Source organism: Myotis nattereri (genome assembly GCF_964212035.1).
Source record: "Myotis nattereri genome assembly, chromosome: 11".
NCBI classification, from domain to species: Eukaryota; Metazoa; Chordata; class Mammalia; order Chiroptera; family Vespertilionidae; genus Myotis; species Myotis nattereri.
The window spans coordinates 59,691,654-59,715,904 of record NC_138086.1 but is presented as its reverse complement, the minus strand read 5'-3'; the positions used below and the strand labels follow the sequence as shown (position 1 = coordinate 59,715,904).

The 24,251-nt window shown below is 42.0% G+C and overlaps 1 protein-coding gene across 1 annotated transcript in view; it reads left to right on the top strand.

Moving 5' to 3' along the window:
* The window catches only part of IGF2BP3 (insulin like growth factor 2 mRNA binding protein 3), a 40,629-nt gene that overhangs the window by 13,801 nt on the left and 2,577 nt on the right, over window positions 1-24,251 (top strand). The window contains exons 4-11 of the mRNA XM_081102529.1: window positions 1,255-1,389; window positions 3,054-3,176; window positions 5,259-5,394; window positions 7,084-7,209; window positions 20,889-21,005; window positions 21,614-21,688; window positions 22,912-23,043; window positions 23,717-23,830. Of these exons, the coding sequence (XP_080958655.1) occupies window positions 1,255-1,389; window positions 3,054-3,176; window positions 5,259-5,394; window positions 7,084-7,209; window positions 20,889-21,005; window positions 21,614-21,688; window positions 22,912-23,043; window positions 23,717-23,830 (958 nt within the window). The remainder of the gene's footprint in view (window positions 1-1,254; window positions 1,390-3,053; window positions 3,177-5,258; window positions 5,395-7,083; window positions 7,210-20,888; window positions 21,006-21,613; window positions 21,689-22,911; window positions 23,044-23,716; window positions 23,831-24,251) is intronic.

Sequence of the window (24,251 nt, the reverse complement as noted above, 5' to 3'; positions counted from 1 at the left end):
TTATTTAATTTACCTGATGCTGAAGTTTTTCTTTTTTTTTTTTAATTATATTTTTTATTGTTGATAGTATTACAGATATCTCCCATCTTCCCCCCCTCCATCCTCCTCCTCCCAGCCCCTACCCACCCCCCTAGGTCGGATATACTCCTATTTAATCATCTCTTCCTGGTGAGCTTTTAAAGTTAATCCCAATGTTCTTTCTCCTACAAATCATGCTGCAGTGAACGTTTCTGTGCTGGTGGTTTTCACCCAGGGTGACCCGCTCAGCCCCGTGGACACGTGCAGTGTCTGGAGACATTGTTGGTCAGCACAACTGGATGAGGGATGAGCTAAGGCATCTGGTGGGTTGAGCCAGGGATGCTGCTGAGCCCTGCAGTGTGCTGGACAGTTTCCACAGCAAAGAGTTTCCCTTTCACCACAGCAGTGCTGACGGTGAAAACACTCTCTCGACACACCTGGGGGACGGCCTCTGGAGATGTTACAAGAAGTAGAATTCTTGAGTCAAAGTTGATAAGCTTTTTAGCTTTGATAGGTCCTGCAATGGTGTTCTACATTCTCACCAAAAGTGTGGGTGTGCCCAGAGTCCCCGTCCTCTTGCCAATACTTAATTTTATCTCTCAAAATAATTGCAGGTCTGGAAGAAAATACACCTTATTTTAACTGGTGTGTATATACTTACTGGTGAGGTTTGACACATTGCATTAATTGGCCATTTGCTTTTCTTTGAAGTTGAATTGCGTTCTCTTCAGGTTTTGTTGTGGACTTTCCTCTATGAAGGAGGCAAAATACAGGGTGAGCTTTGCAAAAGGAAATGGGCGAGTGAAATGTGCTCATCCGATGGACAGCGAGAGCAAACCATGGAGTAAGAGTTCCATCTGGTTTGTGGGCCTCCAGCTCCCGCCCTCCAGGTCCAGGTCCTGTGTGGTTCAGAGCAGAGGAGAAAACCCTTGTCTGGACCGAGGCTCTCCGATGGGAGACGCTTGTTCTGTGCCATCGAAAAGGGAGCCGGAAGCAGTTGCAGCTTGGGCAGAATGAAACCAGGTCCCTGCTGGGTCAGAGTGAGGAGAGAGGGGAGTGTTCCTGGAACAAAAATCCATCTCTGGGGCATCCCGTTGACAGTGTATCGGGAGCTTATGCTCTTGAGGGAAGTGACTCCTCTCTTGCCCAGAGCCCTGACGTGGGTGTGGGTCATTGTAAAGCTCTGTGAATGCGTGCCTCACAGCCTCGCTTTCCCCTCCTTTCACCCACCCTAAGGATCGATGTCCATCGTAAAGAGAACGCAGGCGCTGCTGAGAAGTCCATTACTATCCTCTCCACCCCGGAAGGCACCTCTGCGGCTTGTAAGTCTATTCTGGAGATTATGCATAAGGAGGCCCAAGACATAAAATTGTGAGTAATGAGGGTGAACCCATGGAAAGGTTGATGTCCGTGCTGTTTTGCCTTGAATTGACACGGTTTTTGGGGATTGCCACCAAACCCCGGGAGCTGCTGCCCCAGGAGGCCCGGGGCTTGGCATGTTGATTTGGTGTAAAGCCTAAGTCCTTAACATATTTTCCTTGGTGTTTGGCTGTGGGGTGAGTGGCATTAGTGAGGACAGTCCAGCTGTAGAAGGTGGCTGGAGGACATAAGCCCACCTGGGGTCCAGGAGCACCCCTGGATTTACCCCCCGCAGGGCCCAAGTCCTCATGCCGTGGCTTTGAGCCTGAGGTGGGAACCCTAATCCTGTGCTGAGATAAGCGGGGGATTTATTTGGATATTCCAGGTCTGAAGTCGTAACTATCTTTCCCACAGGAACTTTGGGTGGAGGTTGGGTTTTGTGCTCCATTCAGTCTTCAGCGCAGTGCTGGGTATAGAACAGAATCCAGAGTAAGGTGCTGGAGTTAGCCTGGGACCTAATACAGCATTTAATTTGTAGGGACCTTTAAATATATTAAATATATTTTAGTTATAAGGTTAGTTATATGGTTCTATAAGATTCTAATCCTTTTTTTTTTTTTTTTGGTATAGAGAACAATAAAGAGAAGGCCCACCACCCAAAATCCCAATGATGTTTTTATTTATTTATTTAAAATATATTGTTATTGATTTCAGAGAGGAAGGGAGAGAGAGCGATGAGAGATAGATGAGAGAATCATTGATTGGCTGCCTCCTGCACGCCATACACTGGGGATTGAGCTCGCAACCTGGGTATGTGCCCTTGGCCAGAATCAAACCTGGGGCCCTTCAGTCAGCAGGCCAACGCTCTATCCACTGAGCCAAACTGGCTAGGGCATGTTTTTATTTTAAAATAACTTTAATACATATATTTTTATTGATTTCAGAAAGAGGAAATGACGGAGAGAGAGGTAGAAACATCAGTGAGAATCATTGATCAGCTGCCTCCTGCATGCCCCCTAGTGGCGATTGAGCTCAAACCCTGGGCATGTGCCCTGACTGGAATTACAACATGACCTCCTGGTTCAGAGGTCAATGCTTAACCACTGAGCCACACCAGTCAGGCCCAATGACGTTTATAAACAATGGTATGTGTTTGGGAAATTCAGAAAGGTGCAAATGAAATGTGACCCCCCCCACCCCGCCCCCCGCTCTTACACTCTTCCCCAGAGTGTAATACCGCTGAGTTCCTTGTTTCCTTGTCTAAACTGTGCCTGTGTTGCCAGGAATGGAGTTTAAAATTTATACTAAAATCATACTATTTGCATCTGTACATTGTGTTCTGGAGTTGGGGATTTAGGAACACGAATTTGAAGTAGGAGCTGTTTTCAAAGCTAAACAGAATCCATCATTGGAAGGTAGTCCCTAAGATGAATAAAAGGAAACCGTTTTTAAAAATTAACTTCTATCCAGATACATATTAATGATTTTAGCCCCTGTTCACGCATTGCTAGAATGTGGCTGATGGTCGGCAGTTCAAACTCTCCTGGCATCATGCTTCCCAAGTGGTGGGTAGGAAGTAAATGTTTAATGAACAAATACTCTCTTTTTCCCTGAGAGCAGGGTTACTTGCCCCGATTTCATGGCCTTTTTTTTTTTTTTTTAATATTTATTTACAGCACAGAAGAGCTTCCCTTGAAGATTTTAGCCCATAATAACTTTGTAGGCCGTCTTATTGGTAAGGAAGGAAGAAATCTTAAAAAAATCGAGCAAGACACAGACACTAAAATCACGATATCTCCGTAAGTGCTGCCGTGCTTGTTTTTAAATAAGAACATTTCGAGCGCTGTGTTTCTCTGGAGTGTCATGCTAGCGTAGCCTGTCCCATCTGACCGAGCCAGCCGGCACCGCCCTGCTTATACTTCGTTTCTCAGACTCAGCCCACTGTCTGCTGCCTGTCTCTGACCCACATTGAAGGATTCTCTAATCCCACCAAAGAGGCAGGGGCACGAAAGCTGTACATTTGTATTTCCTAGCTGGCTTTGGTCAGGTTTGCTGACCTGTATTCCCCAAGTGCCTAGAGAGAACCCAGGTTATTCCCCATGGATGTGTAAGACAATATCCCAGCGTCTGAGAGCTTATGACAGTGGGAATGGCTTATGGGTCACCAAGTCTCTGTGGGTCAGGGATTCAGGAGCAGCTCGGCTGTGGTTTTGCTCAGCTCATGTTGCTGGCAAGTCTGTGCTGGCTGGTGGTGTGAGGCCTCAGCTCCTCACCACAGGGGCCACTCCACAGGTTGCGTGGGGGTCCCTGGGACACGAGACACGGCAGCTGTCTCCTGCCAGGGCTGCCTCCTGCCCGTGCGAATGATCCGAGAGCAGGACGGAAGCGGCAGTGTCTATAACACAGCCTCAGAAGTCGCAGCCGCTCTTACTGTTCAGTGTGGGGAGGCTGGTACCACACCTGGGGCCACAGCTCTGGAATGATTTGGAGAGGTTTTCCTTTTTCCGAGCGTGACTGTCCCTAGTTCCCATCTGAGTATCAGAAAAAAGATAAGGTGGGAAGAGGCGGATGGACTAAGGAGAGCTGAGCACTGGGTGTGTGTAGCAGGGAGTTCTCAAACAGGAGGTGGAAAGGAAGGAGGACGGTCCTGCCTGACTGTAAAGAAATTAAAAAAACCACTAAGTGGTAAATATAATGCATGATCCTACCCTGTCTTGATGTTTATGCTCAGGAAAGGGAGGGTTTTAAGTGGGGGAAAGATCTTAAAAGCTATTCTAGAAGCAGCTATTTTGAAAATTGTAATATAAAAGCTTGGCAGGGGCAAGGTGGGTTGAAAATGGAGATGAGAAATACACTTCTTCTTTAAACAGTCTAAGACAAATAGTATGTCGATGTTTACATTTTTAGCAAGTTGGAGAAAAAAGGAATACTACCCTATTCATCTGTCTCAAGTTTAGCGTACGGTATTCTGCTAGTCGTGAAAATGAGAATTGTAACTCTGGGAATCTGAAGGAGAGCCGTCCCAATAGGCCATATCCTCCCACTCTGCGTCCTTACTTTCCATGGGACTGGCTCAGGCGTCGATGCCTCATAATATCGGAAGGCTTGGAAGCTTCAGCAGGACCTGGGTCGAGCAGGGAGTTTCTGAATATTGCTGCAGCATTCTCATTTTTTGCTTTTCTAAATGGTCATCCAGGGACCCTTTTAAAAAAATTATGTAGTCAAAATGGATTGAAAAATGTTTTGAAAACATAAAAGTAAAAAGTAAAAAACAAAATAAAAATATGGATTGAGTTACATGATTTCCTCCAGCGTACTTTATCTAAATTCTGAGCTTACTGGCAAAGAGGAATTATATACATGTGAACTCTGCCTTGCCTTTTGAAACATTTCCATGCTTATTCTTTGACTGGTGACCCAGAAAATGCAGTTGCTGGAGAATGCCACTTATGCCTAGAACTGGTCAGTGCAGACCGGGAACATACTCATTAAAGGTTACGTGCATCTGGTTCTTGGTTTCTGCTGAAACTATATCCTTCCAATCATGTACTTTGTATTTTACTGGTAGATTATGAAAGTGGTTCAACCGTAAGTGGCTAAGAAGCACACTGTGTTTAAGCCATGAAATTAATTGAACTACGTGCACCCAGGGATTTTTATTGAGAAGGTCGGAGGGGAAGTGTTTTCTCTCCTCTGGCTTTACAGTTCTTGGATTTGTGTCTTTTGAGGCTCACTCCTTTTTTATCATGTCTAACCGCCCACTTTTACAACTTGCCAGCCCCCTCATTTGGGTGTTAACGGCCATCTGTGGCTGAACTGTTACTACTATCTTCCTCCCATAATTTCCATTCTCTTTCTCTCCTTCCGTTTTCAATCTGCAGATTGCAGGAATTGACGCTGTATAATCCGGAGCGCACCATCACAGTGAAAGGCAGCGTGGAAACATGTGCCAAAGCTGAGGAAGAGATAATGAAGAAAATCAGGGAGTCTTATGAAAACGATATTGCTTCTATGAATGTTAGTTTTAATACCAAGGGCGTGTCTTTATTTTGATGAAGTTAAAAGATGTTTTCAGTTCCATTAATATTGATTTCTTTAATGGTGTTGTCATTAGATTAGGTTCTCATTGGTTTTTAGCACCGTAGGGAAGTGCCCTAGAAAACACGGGCTCTGACAGTAGGCTTGGCTATCTCTGTGATTTTGGCAAAGTATTTAGTCTTTGAGACTTAGTTCCCTTATCTGTGAGGTAAGACTAATACTTTCCTTAAAAAGGTTATTATCTCCTGCACAACGTTAATTTGAAGGAAATTAGTAAAGTAGAGGTATGTGAATTGTGTTTGAATCCCAGTTCACCTGTTTATTAACTGCAGCTCTGTTTTCTTGGACAACTTAATTTGGTCTTTCTGAGCATCAGTTTCCTCATCTCTAAAATGGGGCTACTGCCTACATTGCGTGCCTGTTAGAATTACAATAGATAACAGTGCATGTAAAACTACTGTTATGAATATAAATTTAAAACTTGGTTCCTTGGAGATAAAAATAATCTGTGTAGCGACTAGAACATAGTGAATTGTTGACGTTCCTTAATGGATGGAATGGTGCTCACGATATAACATTTGTAAAGTTCATCTTCAATTTTAAAGTAAATGATTGAAAAAAAGATTGTCCTCAATTGGGCCTGTCATCTGAAACATTACACCTAACAGAAGGGAAATGTAAAGATGTTATCACCTTTGTGAGGGGAGCTTAGAATACTAATCACTTTAGTCCACTTGACTGCCTTCCTACCTTCACATTGTCACTGCTCATCCAAATGTACGAGTTAACTGGGAGTAAATCCAACTCTATAGGCCTTTTATTTTATTTTTTTTTTTAAATATATTTTATTGATTTTTTACAGAGAGGAAGGGAGAGGGATAGAGAGTTAGAAACATCGATGAGAGAGAAACATCGATCAGCTGCCTCCTGCACACTCCCCACTGGGGATGTGCCTGCAACCAAGGTACATGCCCTTGACCGGAATCGAACCTGGGACCCCTCAGTCCCCAGGCCGACGCTCAATCCACTGAGCCAAACTGGTTAGGGCTCTATAGGCCTTTTAAAAGGATTCTCAAGTACGCACAAGTCTCAGCTCTGATCTCCACCTCACTTCCTCAGCCCTAATAAATTAAACCGAAACGAATGCCCCTGCCAGGGTAAGTTTAGTTGTGGGAGCTACATGCAGAGAGGACCTGATTTCCAAAGGCCTTGACTTTGTTTTAGGCCTTTAGACCCATGACTCCAGATTTTATCCGGAAGTAAAGATCTCTTAATAGTTCGTTCTCTATATCTGGTTTGCTTTTCAGTGAACAAATCTTGTTCGCTTACTTCTTCAACGGGTGCACGGTTTTGTCTGCCTGTACCTTGTGCTACAGTATACGGTGCGTCTTTGAGCTCTGTGAGCTGCCCTGAAGGACAGGAAGACTGTGTCCCTGCCCTGAGAAACTCCGTGTGGCTTCAGATCAAGGAGGCAGCAAACAAGCACACGGATTTTAAATACCAAGAATATAAACAGATATAAACTATCTGCTCAAGTGTAGTCACAGGAAACATCTGCTTTGTTCTAAAATTTTTGTGTCAGATGATTTTAACTAGACAAGAGGTTACAATCTGAATATTGTCATGTATACTCACTTATACATGATCTTTTTAATTTTACCATTGCAGCTTCAAGCACATTTAATTCCTGGGTTAAACCTGAATGCCTTGGGTCTGTTCCCGCCCACTTCAGGGATGCCACCTCCCACCTCAGGGCCCCCTGCAGCCATGACTCCCCCTTACCCACAGTTTGAGGTAAGATGATGCTTTCTTTATGGTTGAGCGGGGGAGCATTGCTGCCTTTGAGTGGTGTGATGTGGGAAATCTCAATGTAAAACCTGGTTCCCATGTGATCTGGAATTAGTGTAGAGCCAGCACATGCTTTCTGGTTCCAGTCAATAGGACCATCTTTTCTGTTCCTTGTAGACACAGGACTTATTACCGGGGCTTTGGGGTGGCCGGCACAGCTGTCAGCATGCGCTTTCAAAGGTCAAAAGTTTGAGACTTTGCAGAGGGGGGAAGAGGTTACTTATTTTTAAATATTGAAGTAAAGGATTTTTTAAAGTCTTCCTTCATCTTTAACTTTATCTGGAAGTTAATTGCTTTGGAAGATCAGTAAAAACTGGACTTTTTCATTTTGAGTGTTTGTACTTTTTAAAACTATGAACTCAGTTTTGTGTGCAAATGTTAAATAGCTTTTATTTTGTAAACAGGTCATCCTATATAACAGGGGCCCTCAAACTACGGCCCGCAGGCCACATGTGGCCTGCCGAAAACATTTATCCAGCCCGCCGGGTGTTTTTGCTGCTGCTGCCTGTCTTGCTTAGCAGCCGACTCGTCCCGGGCCCGCAGTGCGCATGTGTGGAATGTCTGAGGGACAGTGAACTGGCCCCCTGTTTAAAAAGTTTGAGGACCTCTGCTATATAATAAAAGGCTAATATGCAAATCGACCGAATGGTGAAATGACCAGTCACTTTGATGTGCACTGACCACCAGGGGACAGGTGCTCAACACAGGAGCTGCCCCCTGGTTGTCAGTGTGCTCACACGGGGAGCACTGCTCAGCCAGAGCCAGGCTCACTGCTAACAAGTGCAGGGAAGGTGGCGGGAGCCTCTCCTGTCTCCACAGCAGCGCTAAGGATGTACGACTGATAGGGGAGTGGGCCTAAGCCATCAGTCAGACATCCCCGAGGGCTCCCAGACTGCTAGAGAGCACAGGTTGGGCTGAGGGATCCCCCCCTCCCCTCCCCCCCCCCCCCAGTGCACGAATTTTGTGCATCGGGCCTCTAGTTAAAAAATAAACCTTATTTTTATATTTGCTTTTTAAGAATAGCATTTTCCCTGAGGTCAGAAAGAGGAGACCAGTGATAGTATGAAAATAATTGCAGCATAGTAGACACCTTATCCAATAATTCTTTTTGAACGTAATCTATATTATCAGTTATAATTGGGGGTAGACAATCATGTGAAATAAAATTAACGTTCTAGGGCAGCCGTGGGCAAACTACGGCCCGCGGGCCGGATCCGGCCCATTTGAAATGAATAAAACTATTGAAAAAAAAAGACGGTACCCTTTTATGTAATGATGTTGACTTTGAATTTATATTAGTTCACACAAACACTCCATCCATGCTTTTGTTCCGGCCCTCCGGTCCAGTTTAAGAACCCATTGTGGCCCTCGAGTCAAAAAGTTTGCCCACCCCTGTTCTAGGGTCTTCCTTCATGCTTTTGTTTTTGTATCTCTCCCTTCCTGTTTGACTTTCTTTTTATCATACAACGTTCTGAGTGGTATCGCCTATGCTAATTCGGGGACATGTCTGGGTGAAGTAGGTTGGGGGTTCCACTGTCACTCTGCCTAGAATATGTGTAGAGTGAAATGCCACTGGAATTCTGCAGGGAACACAGGTCGCTGAGGTTGTCCATATTTTCTCTCTCAGATTGGAATTCCCTGAAACCTCCACTGTTGGGTGTGCATAGCTTTTGCTTTCTTCTTAGGGTGTGTTTCTGCCTTGACTGTCAGCAGCATTTGCAACTTCCCTGCCACTCCCACATGTTTGGGCTTGGAAACAATACGACAAAGCCCATCAATGGAAGGATAGGCCTCGGAGTGCCAGCTCCATGTCGTGTGAACAGACTCACTGTGCCTTAGTGAAACTGTCCACTACAGCCAAAGGTGGTGGAAGTAGCTGACGTGTTTGACCTTGATGTTAACCGGGGCAGGGGAAGGAGCACTGCAGGTGAGAGCCCAGGTCTCGCCCAGCTCTGCCCTGGGTTTGTGTCACCATAGGTCAGCCTCTTCTTCGCTTTGGGTTTTTCTAACCTGAACAGTGAAGAAACTGAACTAGATGAGTAATCTCGAAAGGCTCTTTTATTAGGTCACACACTTGTAGTGTTTAAAGAATTCAATAATGTAGAAAAGTTGGAGTGGGAATTTGAGAGTATATGGACTTACCTCTGATAGGCTTCCTACAATCTTGATTACAAAAAGGTGCATTTATCATATGGCTGAGGTTAGGGCAGATGTGTCCCTGACAGTTCTGTATAAAATTACATTTATTGAAAACTACTAGGAGCCGATTCAAAGTAACTCTGTGCTGTAGAAGCTCTCCTCTAACCTCCACTTCTGCTAGTTGCCCTAACCAGCTTTCTCTCTGGGTAAGTCACCTAACTTCTCTGTTCCTCATTCTGTTTCTTTCTGCTGGTTGCATGTCATGTTCCAGTCAGTAAAGCCTTTCATACTACGAGTGGTAGCATGTCAGAGTATTCTTGGACATCATCATCATCTATACTTCAGTAGCAAGAATTCCTAAATTTAATTGCTAGGTATCTATTTTTTAAGCATTCAAATAAAAGAATATGAATATTCGTTGGATGTAGTCCGTTTTCTGATTATAGTTTTGTGTATTGGGTTTCTGTGTTGTTAAAAAATTGTTTTAAGAGGGCGATCATATTAAGAACTTATACTTCTGAAGCACTTTTATAATTTGAAATGTGTGAGTGACTTAAACGAGTAGCAATTTTATTTTAAGAATGGGAGAATGATCTTTTTTAAATTGTGGTCTTTGGTTCTCCTGAGACTTTAAAACAAAATCAAGTAGGTGCTGCCCTAGCCAGTTTTGCTCAGTGGAGAGAGCATCATCAGCCTGCGGACTGAAGGGTCCTGGGTTTGATTCCGGTCACGTGCAAATGCCTGGGTTATGGGCTCGATCCCCAGTAGGGGGCATGCAGGAGGCAGCTGATCAATGATTCTCATTTATGTTTCTAGCTCTCTCCGCTCCCTTTCTCTCTGAAATCAATACAAATAAAAATAATATACATATATATTGAAAAAACCAAGTAGGTGCAATTAGAAGTAGCCAATGAGAACAGGAAAAGATGCAGAGGCTGCCAGCCGGAAGGCACAAACACTTCAGAGGGCAAGAGCTCAGAACCCCTATGGGCTGGAAAAGACATTCTCACTCTTAAAGGGATAAAGCAAGCCATGTTCTCTGAAAAATTCCAATGGGCGTTTTACTCTACGTGTTCTAGGCAGTGATAACATGGAATCCCCAACTTTGAACCGAACATTTCTGATGACATTGGTGTACCAGGTACCACCTAGCACATTAAGTGCTAAGAAAGGCACATCTGTCTACCCAGCTGGGAAGGTTGACAAATTGTGTATATATTGCATGTGTTTGCCAAAGATGAGTGTGATCTTGTGGTTTTTCTATAGATTGTAACCTACTGCTAACTCATCTCTCTATTCACCTTGGACCTCAAAGAATGTGTCAGGAATTAGCCATAGAAGTAGAAAATGGAAAGGAGATGTATTTTTGTAATCTACCTTTTTCTTCAAAATGGAAGAAATCTTTGCTTTTGCAATTGCCTTTTCTCTCACAAGCACATCTGTGGACAGTCCTCTCATATATTTGGTATATATTTTTACAAACTTTGTCATTATAGGTGATTATTAATGAGAACATAGCACTATTTTGAACTTTTCTCAAGTACATTCTCCTTGATGTTAACTACAATATCATCATCACTCTTCAGAAATTTGGTAGAACACTATTTAACATGCAGGCCATGTCTAAATTTCCATAGTTACCCCAACAATGTTCTCTATATCTCTTTTCAATAAAGAACCCAATCAAGGATCGTGCATTGCATTTAATTGTCATATCTTTAGTTCTCCCCTTCTTTTTTAACAGTACTCACCTTCAGTGCCTCGCTTTTTTCTTCCTTATGGTATTGACAAATCCAGGCTAGTGGTTTTAGGGAATATCTCCTAATTTGGATTTGATTGACTGCCTCAGAGTAGGCTCAGATCAGACCTTTTATTGAGGCAGGAATATCTTGTCCCAATGGGAAACAAGTGATGGCAGTGTCTCGTTATTTGTCATGTTAAGTTTGATCATATGATCAAGGCCAGGTCTGTTTGATTTTTTCATTATAAAAATACCTTTCCCAATTGTGATTAAGAAGTAATCAGTAGTACTTTGGGATTGTGTGTCTTTCACAGCAGTGGGTTGAATATCCATTGCTGACATTTGCCCAAAGCATGTGACTGCCTTAATGTCTTCTTTTACATTCATTAGTTGACAGTCTTGTATAATATAGCTTCCTCTGATCCATATGTTAAGGGTGTGTGTGTTTTTGTTAATTACATTAGAACTTCCCAGACCTTTTGAATTAGAATCCTCTCCTTCCCCAGGCACAGGCTAGGGAGTGGAGGTGAGACCTAGGCATTATTATTTTGGAAAATGCCATAGATGACTCCCCTGTGTAGCCAAGGTTAACTCACAACAGCTGCCCTGTTTCTTACCTGTGCCCCACCTTGGACTTAAATGAATCAGAATCTCAGTCGGAGTAGATGGAGGCTCAGAGCTTGTGGTTTTGTAAGGGTCCTCAGGAGCTTTTTGTTGCCCATTCATTGTCAGGAACTGCTGTTCTGGAAAGAATGTTTACTAGTCTGTGGAGGGTGGACTTAAATGTTGGAAAAGTGTATCTCCTATCAAGACTAATGCGTGGGAGACAATATTTGGGATAAGCATAAACACACCACTCATGTCCCTCTTTCTAACTTGAGGCTTTACTTTAAAGCAAAGTGAGAAAACTCCCCCCCCCCCCCACGCCCTCCTCCCCCTTTCCTCTCACCACCTGTCATTCCACCCATAGGCAACTACCAGGCCAAAGCTGTCTGTGGGATGCTGCCATATGTCTGTTTTCATGCTTCTAGATTTTGGCATGCTATATCATCGGGATTAGTTTGGCTGTGTGTTTGGAGTGAAAAAAATGTAGTTAAAATGAATTTTTCCTTTTTTAAGAGAAGAGTTGGAGGGCAGATAATCCAAGTAGTTCTGGTGGTAGTTCTGCTGTTTCATCTAGGGCCGGCCGCCTGTTGGCTTAGCATACCGTCTCCTGGTCCAGGGTGATCGCTCAGGCTCCAACCATTGAGTCTGATTCCAGCCAGCAAGGATGAAGGATCAGAATTGGAAGTCACCTCATTTAAAGAGGCTGCCTGAAGGTAGCTTTCCACACATCCACTGGTGTCCTGTTTGCTAGAACGTAATACCTGTCCATTTCGACTTGCAAGAGAAGCTGGGAAACTGAGTCTACCATTAAAGAGATGAGCAGGTGTCAGGGATGGCTATTTGCATCCTGGACTTAGCAGTATGGCATGTTAAAGGGATCTCTCAGCGCTTGGAAGGGAGGAGGTAAACTTTTAAGGTCCTCCCACCTCTCTACCCTCCCCTCCCCCCAAACCAGGAGCCTAAATTAATTCTGGAGGAGAAAATTGCATGCTCTAGTTTCACTCCTGCAGATTATTTTAATCGAATAAAGGGAAAACACCATTTTCAGAGAATCTTACTGTCTCTGGATGCCAATTAACGTAAAGTCTACTTCCAAATAACTGTCAGGGAATTTTTTGGCTTAACGTTTGAGAGAACAATTCCTTGTCATTTTTGTTTTAGGATATAACTTCACAGGGGAGGAATACTTAGTTGGAATAGCTATGCCTTTACTGTATTATTAGTAGACTGTTCTTTTTCTAAACCCAAATCACTAAGTGGTCACCACTTTTTGAAACAAATACACCAACTACTGTTTTTAAAGGCAATAGTGAAATTTACCAAAGCTTTATCTTTTTGCTTGCCATTGCTTCCTGCAGTCCTTTTATTCCCTTTGGCTTCGTTTTTCTTCTTCTGAAGAACATAATATGGAAGGTCTGGGATATTTTTTAAACGCAGGCTAGACATGAACATAGATGCCAAAATCCTCAACAAAATCTTAGCAAATCGGATCCAGCAGTACATCAGAAAGATCATACACCATGACCAAGTAGGATTTATCCCAGGGATGCAAGGATGGTACAATATCCGCAAATCAATAAACGTGATACATCACATAAACAAATTGAAAGAAAAAAACCACATGGTCTTATCAATTGATGCAGAAAAAGCATTTGACAAAATTCAACACCCATTTTTGATAAAAACTCTCAGCAAGGTGGGAGTAGGAGGATCATACCTCAACATAATAAAAGCCATATATGACAGGCCCACAGCCAACATCATTCTCAATGGACAAAAACTTACACCATTTCCCCTAAGAACAGGAACAAGACAGGGATGCCCCCTCTCACCACTCCTGTTCAACATAGTACTGGAAGTGTTAGCCATTGCAATTCGGCAAGAAGAAGAAATAAAAGGCATCCAAATTGGAAAAGAGGAAGTAAAACTGTCCTTATTTGCAGACGACATGATATTATACATACAAAACCCTAGAGACTCCATCAAAAAGCTACTAGACTTAATACATGAATTTGGCAATGTAGCAGGATACAAAATTAACCCCAAGAAATCTGAGGCATTTCTATACACCAATAGTGAACTTTCAGAAAGAGAGATTATAAAAACAATCCCGTTTACCATCGCACCAAAAAAACTAAGCTACCTAGGAATAATCTTAACTAAAGAGGTAAAAGACCTCTACTCAGAAAACTACAGGACGTTGAAAAAAGATATAGAGGATGACATAAACAGATGGAAGAACATACCGTGTTCATGGATTGGTAGAATCAACATCATTAAAATGTCCATACTACCCAAAGCAATCTATAAATTCAATGCACTTCCCATTAAAATACCAACGGCATACTTCAGAGATCTAGAACGAACTCTCCAAAAATTCATCTGGAATAAAAAAAGACCCCGAATAGCTGCAGCAATCCTGAAAAAGAACAAAGTAGGTGGGATCTCAATACCAGATATCAAGTTGTATTACAAAGCCACTGTTCTCAAAACTGCCTGGTACTGGCACAAGAATAGGCATATAGATCAATGGAATAGAATAGAGAGCCCAGAAATCGGCCCGAACCAATATGCTCAATTAATATTTGACAAAGGAGGCAAGAACATACAATGGAGCCAAGATAGTCTCTTCAATAAATGGTGTTGGGAAAATTGGACAGATATATGCAAGAAAATGAAACTAGACCACCAACTTACACCATACACAAAAATAAACTCAAAATGGATAAAGGACTTAAATGTACGATGGGAAACCATAAAAATTCTAGAAGAATCCAAAGGCAACAAAATCTCAGACATATGCCGAAGCAATTTCTTCACTGATACAGCTCCTAGGGCACTTGAAACTAAAGAGAAAATGAACAAATGGGACTACATCAAAATAAAAAGCTTCTGCACAGCCAAAGAAACCATCAACAAAACAACGAGAAAACCCACTGTGTGGGAAAACATATTTGCCAATGTCATATCTGATAAGGGCCTAATCTCCAAAATCTATAGGGAACTCATACAACTTAACAAAAGGAAGATAAACAATCCAATCAAAAAATGGGCAAAGGACCTAAATAGACACCTTTCAAAAGAGGACATTCAGAAAGCCAAGAGACATATGAAAACATGCTCAAAGTCACTAATCATCCAAGAGATGCAAATCAAAACAACAATGAGGTACCATCTCACACCTGTCAGACTGGCTATCATCAACAAATCAACAAACGACAAGCGCTGGAGAGGATGTGGAGAAAAAGGAACACTTGTGCACTGCTGGTGGGAATGCAGACTGGTTCAGCCACTATGGAAGACAGTATGGAGTTTCCTTAAAAAACTGAAAATGGAACTCCCATTTGACCCTGTGATCCCACTTCTAGGAATATATCCCAAGAAACCAGAAACACCAATCAGAAAAGATATATGCACCCCTATGTTCATAGCAGCACAATTCACCATAGCTAAGATCTGGAAACAGCCTAAGTGCCCATCAGTAGATGAATGGATTAGAAAACTGTGGTACATCTACACGATGGAATACTATGCTGCTCTAAAAAGGAAGGAACTCTTACCATTTGCAACGTCATGGATGGAACTGGAGAGCATTATGCTAAGTGAAATAAGCCAGTCAATGAAGGAAACATACCACATGATCTCACTCATTCATGGATAATAGAGACTATTATAAACTTTTGAACAATAATAGATTCAGAGGCAGAGCTGCCTCAAACAGATTGTCAAACTGCAGTGGGAAGGCCGGGGAGGGTTGGGGGGCAGGAGGGAGGGGGGTAAGAGATCAACTAAAGGACTTGTATGCATGCGTATAAGCATAACCAATGGACATAAGACACTGGGGGATAGGGGAGGCTGGGGGACTGTCTAGGGCGGGGGGATAAAATGGACACATATGTAATACCCTTTGTAATACTTTAAGCAATAAAAAAATTAAAAAAAAAAAAAAAAAAAACGCAGGCTAGAGTGAAAGGCTGGCAGGCATTTACCACAGCCAGGAGCCACCACTGCAGTGGAGAAGCCTGCTGCGCCTTGATGCCCCGCTAGCAGTACATCTCTGCTTTTACTGCAAGTGCATATTGCCTGGCAAGGAGTAGGTTTTGATGACAAAATGTTTCAAAGAATCTGACTTTTTATGTAGTGCTTCCTCTTTCTTTTACAGTTGGTTCATTTTCTTTTCCCCCCTCTGTTTCCTCACTTCTGCTTTGTAACATGATAGAATGGATGCAGCTTGTCTTTGGATAAATTCCTTGCCTCTGTTCATACTCTTCTCCCTGGAACCTGCCAGGTTGATTATTCCCATGGAGCCATGGAGTTGGTTCCTCCAGCAGACAAAAAGTCTGCAGTTCCGCCTGGCAGCTGGCTCATGCAGTACTTAATTGGCAAACTTCGAGTTTATAAATGACAGGAAATGCTCCTTTCAGAAATGCTCAAACAGTAGGGAAGAGGCAATTGGCAGCTAGTGAGCAGAGCAAGAGCTGGAGTTGGCACACAGCGTCACCCACACAGCAACATCCATAGCTTGACAGTGCTGGCAGCTTGCTTTGGGGTTGGCAGAAGTTATACCAAGTGCTGTTGTCTTAATTTTGGTAGTGCCTTTGGAGTCTTCCCAAAAGTCTCCAAATAATATCATCTTAAAATTGCTAACTTCCTGCTTATGGAAGAGGTAAGAAAGGTGAGCAGTTCCTTAGCCTTAGCAGGTTTAAGGTGCTCTTCAAGAAACAAAATATGAGTTGAAAGGAATTTTTAGATCAGATGACTGTTTGGTGGAATCTCAGTCCTTCTGAGGATTTCTTGCTATGGGTACAGCTCTTTCGTCAGTAAACAGTTTCAAAGTAAATAATTCCTTGCACACATTAATTACCTCCAAGAGGCCCTGATAACTTCTTATGGGGGGAAAGTTTCTTTGCCCCCCCACCCCCCTTTCTTTAAGATTTCAATACTCTTTTTAGGTCATGGAGTTGAGTAAACTCAATTCCAGTTCCAGACCAAAATCCATTAAAACAAAACAAACAAAACAAAGAAACCCAGAAGTATCTATTTTACAAGCCCAAGGAAAACACTGGCGTCCCTCCAGGTTCCTGCAGGCTGCTCTTGTTGGCTGGCATGCACGTCTCCATGCCTTTGTCATGTCTTAGGTTCTGTTCTCCACAAAGTAAATACACTTAACCTTACTGTTTGCTCATTCTTGTATCATAGATGATTAGGAATTACTCATGGGCAGACTGCACCAGTTATGCAAACTTTCAGTTGAGCAGCTTTGTTCTTTTGTTTTTTTAAGCTCTAACATAGAGTCTGCCAACAACTCCAAAGGAAGTTCTGCCGATAGGCATCTGGCAGAAATCCACTGGGAAGCAGCTTGTGTCCTGTGAATATCCTTCACCTCTGAAGGTTTAGGAAAAAGGGTCCGAGATAATGCAGCTAACATTGACTTAAACGCAGTGTGTGTAAGAGCAAGGGCAATGCTGATGAGTTTTTTCAAGCTCCATCTCAAGAGACTTGAATTCACAGGTGGAAGAGGCTTATCATACCCATTGTTCTGGTTTTAGTTTTGTAAGTAAACATGAAGTTATCTGCTTATCTTATGGCCCGAGTCCTAAAAGCATGGCTTAATATGCCGAATCCCACGTAAGACTGCTTTGTACCAGAGAGCCAGTGTCATGATTGTCAAGGGGACAGGATGTTTATGTGAGGTCCTTATATTCTCAGAGGAAAATTTCCTTTAAAAATAATTTAGGGTCAGGGAGATGCCTGGTGGATATGGAATTGGAGCAAAGGGAACTGGGCGATGTTCAGAAATGTCTTCATCAAGACATCTGATGAGTCAACGTTTTATTACGGTGCCAAGAGGACACGTCACTGTCAGACTGGGCACCACCTCCTGGGGTGCTCAGTCTGCTTCCCTCGGATGCCTTTTATATTTGACAGGTTCTGCTGCTGTTTTCATCCCTGTGCAAAACACATTTCTGTCTACATACTGATTCTTTCTTCAGGTCTTTGCCCCTTCTTACTCTTCGGTTTTGGTCCTTTGGAACCTTCTCTACTGACCACCATTCCTTTTCCAAACTTTACACAACTTTTCTCTTAAACCCCCAACACCTCAACAAAACAAATGCATAGATACCTTTCATCACTTGTGGAGAGATGATTTACCTTTTGTTCAGCCTTTGAGTTTTGACATCGTCTTTGCCTCCGAGCAGTGGTCTTCAGTACTTTCCAGGCTGAGACATGCTGGAGCTCTGCTGGCTGGTCTCACGTTCAAAGGATGATGCCTGTTACCTGCATCCTCTGAGGACATTCACAAGTCGCTCTCCAGGATTAGTCACAGGAAAAGTAGTGTTTACTAAGCAAATGAAGTTTTTCTCTTATAGACATGGTAAATCATGCAACTGATTTTTTTTCTTCTCTTAATCAGCTGCTAAGAAGCTGAGAGTCGAATTTGTGTACTAGCATTTCTGGCTTCATCTTATCTCTTCTGTTCAGGTCCCTATGCTCTTATTTCTTCACCTTTATCTTTTTAGGTTATGTGTTCTTTGTAAGCAGCATAAAATCTTACTGGAACAAGGCCCAGAAAACAAATAATTATAGTCACAGCAAAATACAGTGGGACAGATCTGGGCAAGTTACACCTTAGATTTAGGCTGATCATTTAAACTCCTCCCCGCTCAAAAAGTAAATAATTCAAAAGAACATGATATGGATGTTCTCAGTGACACAAATTTTTAGATCCTAGCTTTACTTAAAAAAAAGAAAAATTGGTTAAGCCCTGGCCAGTGTCTCCCTCAGTTGGTTGAGTGTCATCTCATGCACCAGGAGAATGCTGGTAATAGATGCTGACATTGAACACAGTTTATGGTCAGTGTCAGCATTAGTTCAGTTGGTCTGTCTAGTTATTAAAATATGATAGGACTTAAAGGGTCCCTCAAGAATAAATGGCGTATGCTAACTGCATAACACACTGGCAGGCTGAGGTATGGTGCTTTCCGAAAAAAGACAAGGTTCTTATGACTTGGAAATGCTGATGAAGTAATTTTATTTGGTGTTTTTCACTGATGGATAGCAATAGTAGTCACCTGACCAAGCTGTGCAGGACAAGCCCCTATTATTACAAATCTCCACAGGCAAGAGTTGTGATTTAAAAAAAAAAAAAAAAAAAAGTTTAGTGATAAGGCAGTCTTCTGATGTTTATTCTAAGAATGCTCTAGAGCATCCGTTCTCAAACTGTGGGATCGTGACCCCCTTGGCGGTCGAACGACCCATTCACAGGAGTCACCTAAGACCATCCTGCATATCAGATATTTACATTATGATTCATAACAGTAGCAACATGACAGTTATGAAGTAGCAACGAAAATAATTTTTTGGTTGGGTCACAACATGAGGAACTGTATTTAAAGGGCCAGAAGGTTGAGAACCACTGCTCTCAAGCTACAAGAAAAGACTTCATTTAGCTGACAACTGTGTTGTGTGTGTTATGACATCCTGGGAAACATAGGGAATACCAAAGAAATGCCAAGCTATAAAGAATATAGTGCGTCTATCTAGACAGATGCTGAAGAAACAAAATCCAGTACTCAGAGAAAAATCCATTGTTTTTAATAAGAATATTTCCTGGAGTTGAACTTTAGGTTCTCTTGCAGGAAATATGAGGTATATGGTGAGGCTATAAAGGAACAAACTCAAGATAAGCAGAATTTAGATGATTTTCATTTGTAGAAAACTAGGTGTGGGGTCTAGTTTTTCATAAGTGTGAAAGGCATGGTTTAAACTAAAATACCCCCTTAATATACTGACTGCAAGATACATTTATTAGCATGAGAATTTGGAAATATCTGTCAGTTTTAAATGGTTATGCTCTGATACAGCATTTCTTTTTTTTTTTTTTTTTTAAATATATTTTATTGATTTTTTACAGAGAGGAAGGGAGAGAGATAGAGAGCTAGAAATATCGATGAGAGAGAAACATCGATCAGCTGCCTCCTGCACATCTCCTACTGGGGATATGCCCGCAACCCAGGTACATGCCCCTGACCGGAATCGAACCTGGGACCTTTCAGTCCGCAGGCCGACGCTCTATCCACTGAGCCAAACCGGTTTCGGCGATACAGCATTTCTTTTACATAAAATTTTAGAAGCATTTGTACAAGGGCACAAGATTTATGTTTAAAGATTTTTACATGAATTAGTGAAAAATTGGAAACCAGACTTTATGAAGGTATTTATTTAAATGCTCACTTTAAGATATAGAGACATAGACATGAGAGAGATACATCGATTGGTTGCCTTCTGTACACGCCCCATCTGGAGGCGGAACCCGCAACTAGGTATGTGCCGATTGGGAACTGAACCCACGATCTTCCATTGCATGGGATGATACTCCAACCAGCTAAGCCACATCAGCCAGGTCATGTTTTTTTTAAAATTGGTTTTTATTTTTTGTTAATCCTCACCCGAGTATATATTTTCTTCTTTTTTTTTTTTTTTAAGAGAATGGAAGGGGTGGGGGGAAGAGACACATCAATGTGAGAGAGACACATTGATTGGTTGCCTCCTGTACACGCCTACCAGGGATCCTATGTGCCAGGACCAGGAATCAAACCCACCACCTTTTTTGGTATATGGGACAACGCTGTAACCAACTGAACCATCTGGCCAGGTGAAGGTCTTTAACGTAGTATCCTCAGATATAATGAAATAACTGTCAGGTTAAGGTGAAGGAACAGTGGATTTTGTTCTTGACTTTTCTGTGATGTCATTTTATTCCCATAACTTCATTTACTTGTTAGAATCTTCCTTGGATATAGTGATGGGGGAATCTTCATTGTAAATATAATCTGTGCCTCTATTGCAATACATTTAAACTTTATAATAGTTATATAACTTCTAAATCTATAATTTGGTGACATTTTAAAGTTTAAGAACATTGTGTACAGAAGTGATAATTTAGATGCAAGTGCTTTCAGGATGAGTATATAAATAAGATCTTCTCGACGTGTTAGGTAAACTCACGTCAGCTTACTGCAGTGGTTTTCCAACTGCCCCGTTTTCCTGCTGTATGTGAAGCCCCCATCCCTATGCCACCGATAATAGCCTGATTGTATGCAGCAAGCATGAATGTCCTGTGTTTCTTTCCCGACAGCAATCAGAAACGGAGACTGTTCATCTGTTTATCCCAGCCTTATCTGTCGGTGCCATTATTGGCAAGCAGGGGCAGCACATCAAACAGCTTTCTCGCTTTGCAGGAGCTTCTATTAAGGTACTGTTCTGCCAACTGTGGCTGCCCTGGAGCTTTAAATACAGTCAGTTACAGAAACATGAGTCTTCTTGACACCTCATACTTGGAATTGAAGGTAGAGTCTGTCCTGAGGTTACTTTACTTCATATGGTACTCAGTGCAATACTTGGAGGGAATTTACCAGTTGTCTAAATTTATGAATTTATCAGTTTCTTGCTCACACAAGACACTTGGGGAGCTCTGATGCACGAGGGCCAAAGACCACACTCTGAGTAACAATGGTGTAGTGATAGGGGCATGGGCAGTGGAGATACAGACCCAACTCTCCCTCCAGCTCTATTAGCTGTGTGATCATGGGCCAGGTAATGCAACTGCTCCAGCCTTCCGTCTGCCCGTATGTATAGAAGGAATACCTCATCAGGATGTAGTGAGGATTAGCGGAAGGGCTGCAAATGGACTTTTACATTAGGACCAGGCATAATGTAAGGACAAGTGTGTGGCAGGAGCAATCACTAATAAATCCACATTATTGCCTCTTCATAACTTCCTTCTGGAACGCTTTCTACATATCACCAAGTCAGGTGCAAATGTCACCTGACTGTCATAACCCCTTGATGGGTCTGTTCCAGATTGCTCCAGCTGAAGCCCCAGATGCGAAAGTGAGGATGGTGATTATAACTGGGCCACCGGAGGCCCAGTTCAAGGTATGTGCTCTGGAGTCTGTGCACAGGGAGCAAATGAATGGGTGTGGAGAATATGAAAGCCTTCTTTTCAGGAACACTAACCTGGCTTCTCCCTTCAGTGTATTTCTAATACTCAGTAGAAACAATTTCTCATTGGAAATTTCTAAGACTAAGAACAGAGGAGCAATTTGAGGTCTTGCTTGCCAGCCACTGTGGTCAGTTTGGCACACATACAATCTTATAAAAATTAGAATTGTATACTTGAAACATAATTTTTCTGACCAATGTAACCACAATAAATTAAATTGAAAAAAAAAAAAAAAAGAGTAGAAACAAACCAATTACATTTCAAAACCAAAGCCTTTGTTTTAATTTTGAGAGTTCTGTAGTGGTTTTTGGATTTACCTGTCTTCCGAAAGAGAATTTGCTCAAAGCCTCATTATCATATGTGAAGGTGAACCCTTAATACTGAAATTTACAAACCTGCCTGGTTAATATGCCTTGGAAAACTTCTCAAATTTTCTTGTCCCTGAGAAGCCATAAACTTGAATTAAAATATCTTTTCCTCTTTTCCGTGGATTAACTGTTAGCCCCAGTTCATCGTCTAATTACTCTTGTCCAATTAAACTTAACTCTGACTTTTTTCCTTTGGTACAAAGCAGAGCAAATTAACGGTTACACCACAGGGAAGGTTTCTTATGTGTAACTTCTAGTTGTATGCAGTAGGTGACAGGATGTGCTGACTGTAAATATCAGAAGTATATGTTAACTTTTTATAGTCTTATTCAAAGTAGAAACCATCTGGTTAAGAGGAAAAAACAAACTATTTCTCTCAGCAGGTTTCTCACTGGCCCATTTAGACAAGAGCTGGCTTCCTGTGAGCCTAGCACAGCTGGCTCTGTAGTTCTTCCCTAGTCTCTTCTGCTCAGAAAGATATATTTATTTATTGCCTGGAGGAGAGGTTTTACCTTTCAGATGGAGAGCAAATGCCTTTAACTGTTGTGTAAAGAATATGGTTCATTCTTTCATCAACATTCAATTGACTCATCTTTGACATGCAGTTACCGTCAACCTTTTCTCGGGCTTCCTAACTTCTCAGTCTCTTATGCAATCTTCAATCTATCAAATGCAGACGTATCACTGGCAAAGGACTATTCCGTAGACTTGGGCAATCTTTAATGTTAAAGAACTTTTTGTCTCCTACATGCATGACACTGATTCACAGGTCATGTTCTCATCTGTAGGCTCAGGGAAGAATTTATGGAAAAATTAAAGAAGAAAACTTTGTTAGTCCTAAAGAAGAGGTGAAACTTGAAGCTCATATCAGAGTGCCATCCTTTGCTGCTGGCAGAGTTATTGGAAAAGGAGGCAAAACGGCAAGTACTTCAGCAAAACCTGTGCAGTGGTATGAAAGGGAGAGCGTTGAAAGGTACTTAGGAGTTCCAAGTCCCTGAATTTTGGCTAATTTATAAAAAGCAGGACCATCTGGGCCAAGGTTCGGAGAAGACTGTCCTTTGTTCCTCCTGAGTATTGGTGTTAGCTACTGGTGAAAGTAATGCCTCTCTTTCAGACCACTTTGTGTGAGAAAACTCATTTATAAGGGGCATTCAGCATTTTTCTGTTGACATAACTCAGCTTTTAATTTTTATTGCACAATGACATGAGAAAATTTTTTTTAATTTCATCTTTTATAACTTGTAACTATAACCGAAAAAAATTGTTTCCCAGTTTTAATGCATGTAACTAAGTCATTTTCAAAGCTATTTACAATTTCGAAGTGATTGAAAGCGTACACTTTGGAAGCAGACTCTCTCAGGGTTTGAATGTGGTTCTGTCGTTCACTTGTGTAACTTTGGGCAAATCAGTTTCTTTCCCTACGCCTTAGTCTCCATCATCTTGCAGTGGGGACAATACTACTAACTGTACAGAATCATTACTGGATTCAGTGAAATCTGTAAAGCCATAGCTAGTGTTTGGCATAGTAAGTGCTCAGGAAATGGTAACAAAAACAAAACAAAACTTAACATGATTTGTATTTATCTTTTTCAGGTGAATGAGCTCCAGAATTTATCTAGTGCGGAAGTTGTTGTCCCTCGTGACCAGACGCCTGATGAGAATGATCAAGTGGTGGTCAAAATAACTGGTCACTTCTATGCTTGCCAGGCAAGTGGCTCTGATGTGATAAGCAAGCTCTAATGCTTTTTTCCCAAATGGAAACAATTTTCCTGTGGGTACCAAGCACAGAAATTTTTTTTTAAATTGATTTATGTTTTCAAATGAGTTGGTTTAATTCCAGGGGGCACAGAATTCGGGATAGAAAAAAGACTGAAGAACACATTTTGATAGGACTCCAGGCTGGGTCTACTGTGATCTCATAGCTAAGTTAAAAATGGCCGAGAAGAACTAAAGACATGAGCCACTGCATTATTACTATTAACAAAACACTTCATTCTAGCTTATAGGTGGCAAGAGATGTTATAACACGGAATTCGGATGTTAAAATAAATGGAATTGCCTCAGGCCCAAGGACCAGCTCACTTTTTGCCAGATTTAATTCCACTAATGGCCAGGAAACACTTTTATC